The sequence below is a fragment of the Euprymna scolopes genome, chromosome 46, assembly GCF_053919585.1.
Source record: "Euprymna scolopes isolate OS-2025 chromosome 46, ASM5391958v1, whole genome shotgun sequence".
Taxonomy (NCBI): Eukaryota; Metazoa; Mollusca; class Cephalopoda; order Sepiida; family Sepiolidae; genus Euprymna; species Euprymna scolopes.
Window position 1 is genome coordinate 58710833 of NC_136527.1, and position 5713 is coordinate 58716545.

Below are 5713 nucleotides of genomic sequence, written 5' to 3' on the forward strand. Positions count from 1 at the left end.
ATATATATATATATATGTATATATATACATATATTTATATATCAGTATTTTCATTTAATGAAAATACTGATTATATATATATATATATATATATATATATATATATATATATATATGTATATATATGTATATATATACATATATTTATATATCAGTATTTTCATTTAATGAAAATACTGATTATATATACATATATATATATATATATATATATATATATATATATATATGTATATATATGTATATATATACATATATTTATATATCAGTATTTTCATTTAATGAAAATACTGATATATTTATATATCAGTATTTTCATTTAATGAAAATACTGATTATATATACATATATATATATATATATATATATATGTATATATATGTATATATATACATATATTTATATATCAGTATTTTCATTTAATGAAAATACTGATTATATATATATATATATATATATATATACATATATATATATATATATATATATATGTATATATATGTATATATATACATATATTTATATATCAGTATTTTCATTTAATGAAAATACTGATTATATATATATACATATATATATATATATATACATACATATATATATATACATATATATAAATATATATATATATATATATATATATATATATATATATATATATATATATATCAGTATTTTCATTTAATACTAGCGAGGGGTACCCGGTGTTGCCTGGGTGTTTTTCGGTGTGTGTGAAAAAACCCCGAAAATGTGAAAAAAAACAGGTGCCCGTGAAAAAAAAACGAAGCCTTGACAACGCGCAGTTGGAAAATAGTAAAGTGTTAAAAAAAAAAAAACAGGTGCGCGTTTTTGATTGACGTGACGGCGATAGGTATTCAGCAGTTAGCATTTTGTGCGGGACAGTTTTGAATGAGGTGAATAAATCGGTTTGTTTGTTTTTAAAAACCAGCTCCCTGTTTATTAGGGGGAGTGTCTCGTCTCGAAATGAAAGCTACCGTCTGATATGACAAAGTTGCACTGGCTTTCAGCCATTGATTATAGTCGTGTTTCGCTTTTTATTTATACCAAAAACCGAATGTAACGCGTGCCGATGCGGGAAATGTGGAATAATTAACGTTTGAAAGTCAATAAAATTAAATAGACAGGCGAGCTCCGTGGTTAAGTGTGAGATATTACAATTTATAGATGATATAAAAAGTTTTAAGAAGTTGCGAAGCGAGCGAACGCTTCTCCGAAAGAAGCCTTTTGTGGACATCGAGGAAAAGCATACATACATACATTTTCGCTTTTATATATATAGATAATTTTACTCCTGTCACGTCGACACAACTATATATATATATATATATATATATATATATATATATATATATATATATATATATATATATATATATATAACTTGTAATAAGTGCAAGAAGAAAAGCAAAGGATCTTATTCCAACGTTTGCGCGTACGTGCGTTTGCAACTCTCAACATGGGTAAAAAGAACATTAATCAGCTTCGGTTGTCTCCCTTGTATATATGCTATCCAGCATTATCTCCCTTTAGCTATTTTTGCAATATTTCATTTCCACTCAAACTGCCCAGCATGTGCTGCTGTACATAAAAAATACAAACATTTCATTCATGGATTTTGACCACTCACAGCTCCATGGATCAATAACTTTTCCATTTTTTTTAATCTCTTAAAGAAATACATGAATTCTTGATTTAATATATTGAAATTTTTCTTTAGCGACTGGATTTTTTTTTTTAATATCAAAAAAAAAAACATTGGATGAAATAGAAAAAATGTTGTCGGCGGCCAATATTAAGTGAATTATGTAAACATAAAATAAGCTTCCACAAAAAAAAGAGAAAATCAACGTGGTTTTTTAATAACAAAGTTTTAAAATTTGAACTTTACAGGTAAATTTCTAAAAACACTTCTGTTTTTGTTTTAAATTTGAATATTTTATTTATTGATCTTTTATTTTCAATTTGTGATGTTTGTCTAAAATATTAAATTTGGTTTATTGGAAAAAACATAAAATTTCACATTGACCCTGAAAATATCGTAAAAATTGAATCAATAGAAAAATTTTGATAGATTTTTAAAGTTTAAAAATTGAGAAATATTTAACTTGTAAATTTCAATTGATTTCATTACGTAAAAAAATGGTGTCATTGAAGCCGCGTGTCGCTGCTGCGCCTGTACTTTGTGAACACTGTTTTATAAATAATAAAAATAATATTTCTATTATTTTTTAAACAACTTTAATAGTTTATTTTGGAAGTATATTCTATAAAGAAAATAAACAACACACTTTAATAAGAGAAATTACGAGTTTTTTTTTAATGTTTTATTTGCAGTTTTATAACTGAGAGTAGCTAACCTGAAGTGAGGTTGCGAAAAAAATACAATCTTCTTCGCGACCTTCTTCTCAGGTCTTGTAATCACAGTAACATAAAAAGAAAAGAATGAAGTTACTCTTTACACACAGTTCTCTAAATCTTGACAACCATTCATTTTGTAATCCAATCGTCTCGATCAACCTTCTCCGGCTGGGAGCAACCATGGTGGAGAGATAATCTCTTCCCAATGGTATGAATAGACCAGGGCTTTTATTGGGTCTAATAAACATATTGGGTGTGATAATCATTGGTTGCCTGTCAGCGGACTCTTGATAAGTAAGGGACCTGTTGTTTACAGCCCACTGAATATCTGAGACAATAATTAGGAAGGTATAATAATCTACCTTACCCCTACCAATAACCTTGTATAGGCAAGATTTTAAAGTCTTGATGCTACGCTCCCATACTCCTCCAACCGAAGGGAAAAATAGTGGAATTGTCTCCCACTTAATGTTACATGACCCAAATTTGGCCTAGTAGTCCTGGAGAAGACAAAGGCGCTTAAACTGTCTTCCACTACCCAGAAAGGTTTTCGTGTTGTCGCTGAGAATCGACTCTGGAACACCATGTGCATTAGTAAATCTGACCTAGTGCCTGAACACGATTAGGTGCAGGCTTTACCATAGGATTCCACAGGTAATTCAATTCAGCCGTAAATTCCTGCTGTTGCGAACATTTTATTAAGTAAATTGCGGCTTTCTTGTTGTAGTTGTCTTCCCTTTTCCTCATCAAGCCGATGAATCGGAAGACTAAAGAAGTTACCCTCAACAAACGGATAAACGTAGAGAACCACCGCATGGAAATCACCGAAGCACACTCCTCATCCACAATCGCAGCAAAATTTGTTGACGAACGAACAATCTGCTGGCACCTATCATCAAGACAGGACAACTCCTGCTCCGGCCAAGTCAAGACCCCACCGTGCAACCAAGAAGGGCCATGGTACCAAAAGTCAAAGTTGTCCCGGAACTTCCTTATCGTTAATCCACGAGTGATTAAGTCAGCCGGGTTTTTGGTGGTAGAAACATACCTGAAGGTCGGCCTGATGCCGTAGTTTGTTTCCAAATCCAGGCTCATTAGCAGAACATCCTTTAGCCTGTTTCTAGCAAAGATGATTTTACTAGTCATCGTTTCTGATAAAATCCATGACAGTACTACTTGTGCATCTGTTACCACACACAACCTAGAAGGGCGGACACCCTTGCATCCTACCAAGATAGTGGACAAGCACTTCAGAGCAAGAAATACCGCCATTAGTTCTAAAGTTGGTAATGTCTTATCCTTCACTGGAGCCACTCGTGCTTTGGCAAAGATCAATGCAGAATTGTTGTCCTGAACATAGTAGGCTGCAAATCCATATGCTTCTTTAGAAGCGTCACAAAACAGGTATAACTCTCCAGTTCGATTCCCGTCATGGGCCTGTCTGCAGAAATGCATGTCACTCAATTTAGATAAGTCTTCTGCCAAGAAGACTTAAACTCTGGAGAGACTTCCTCATCCCATTGCACACCTCGCTTCCATAATTCTCCCACCAAAATAGTCACGGGTAGGCAAAGAGATAAGGGATCAAATTTGCCGATTCCAAAAGGATTTGCCTCTTAGTAGATGCACTCGGATCACACTTAACAGAAGCAGTGCGGAGCTTTTCTGTAATAGGATCATACTGGTACCCGAGCACCATCTCCCATCCGGCCTCATGAGTACTCAATGTACCATCTTTCCTCATCTCTTCCCTAAGGCGGTCGCAGTTTGAGTTACAGGACTGCACCACAAATCCACCTTCCTGCAACCGCCTCCTAACCTGAGAATACAGCCTTACAAGCTTTGCTGGGTCAGACTCAGTAACCACCAGGTTGTCGACATAGAATTGGTTCTCCATCGCAATTCGACATTCATCAAAGGGATATTGGGCTGCATGAAACTTCAAGATACTCCCCAATATAAAGGGACTGGAGGTGAATCCGAAAATCAATGTGGCATAGCGGAAACATCGAAGACGATCACCATCCTTCACAAAAAAACAGAATCTGTTCTTGTTTGCCTCCACTGCAAGGCGAACCATCAAGAAAACTTTCCTGATGTCTGTAATCAAGACAAACTTATTCGATCTAAAAGACATCAACAGGTCCAACATATCTCCTGTCATTCACACCAGAGTATGCAGCCTTGTTAAGAGAAGCAGAGCCACCGACCTTGAAGCTACAGTTAAATACAGGCATGATTTTAGTAGTAGCTGCCAGATCCGTCTGGAAAATGGGCCAATGAGGTACCCATACATAGTCCATAAAATTTTGAGGATCCACCTGTATTTCCTCAATGATGCCCTCTCGTAGCTGCTGAAGGAATACATTTACATACTCTTGGTACAGCCCCTTTTTCTCCAGGCTCCTGGCCACATGATCCAAAACGTGTAAAGCAATAGCATGATTAGAAGGAACCAGAGCCAGCTTATCTGCATGCCAGGGTAATTGCACATGATATTTGCCATCCCTGAATGTTATAGATTCCTGAAACTGCCGAATCATATCCTGAAATCTCTTCTCCGTCCTGAATGCCCAACGATTCAATGCTGAACATTTTCTCCAATCCTCTTTCCACATCGCTAGAGGGAAAGACATCCACCCAGGGGTCCGCATAGGTAGGATCGGCTTCCAGGATGAAGCAAACATGCGATGATTCCACTTGGGGAGTATTCTCCATCACTGCACTGAACAAAGTAGAATCTCTTGAAATAGGGGCAGGATTTGTAGGAAAAAAAGTGTCTACCTCACCAAAGGGAATCAAACTAGCAGGAACAGAGAATGACCGACCCCCCAAACAAGGCACCAACTGTAAGGGACCCAAATGTTGCACCAGATCCAGACCCATAATTCCACTTATAGCCACCAAATCAGTGCCAGACTCAAATTGCCCAGCCAGAGAACATCCAGTTCGTTTGAACTCTTCCAACAGCAAATGCCAATTTTTTAAATATAAATATAGGTCCAATGAGTTGGCAACCAGTATTGGAAAGTGCCCCGCATGACCAGACCCTAAGTCCACATCCAATTTCACCTCTCTGTATACTTGCTCACATTCTCCGAGAAGTGTAGTCAGCCTCAAATGACAATCCAAACAGTCAGAACTCAAAGAACCCAAGGAGTGCAAGACATCACCAGACAAATACGTTCTGCCACTGCCAGTATCCAATAGGTAGTTTACAGAGATAGTTCTTCCTCCTCGACCGAAGGTAACACAAATCAGAGGAGGTAGTTTACTCGAGTAACCAGAAGGAGACTGACAATCTGAATCTTTGCAGAAAGAAACATCTCGGGTT

General features: G+C 35.8%; 1 protein-coding gene across 1 annotated transcript; it reads right to left on the reverse strand.

Annotated features, from left to right (window-relative positions):
- Positions 1–4505: 4505 nt before the first annotated feature.
- LOC145270134 (uncharacterized) lies at positions 4506–4997 on the reverse strand. Its single transcript, XM_080125743.1, has one exon. The coding sequence runs from the start codon at positions 4995–4997 to the stop codon at positions 4506–4508; it is 492 nt and encodes a 163-aa protein (XP_079981869.1).
- Between the last annotated feature and the right edge of the window lie 716 nt (positions 4998–5713).

Excerpts from the sequence above, each read along its gene's own strand:
- LOC145270134 (XM_080125743.1), bottom strand. The coding sequence starts at position 4,997 with ATGTGGAAAGAGGATTGGAGAAAATGTTCAGCATTGAATCGTTGGGCA.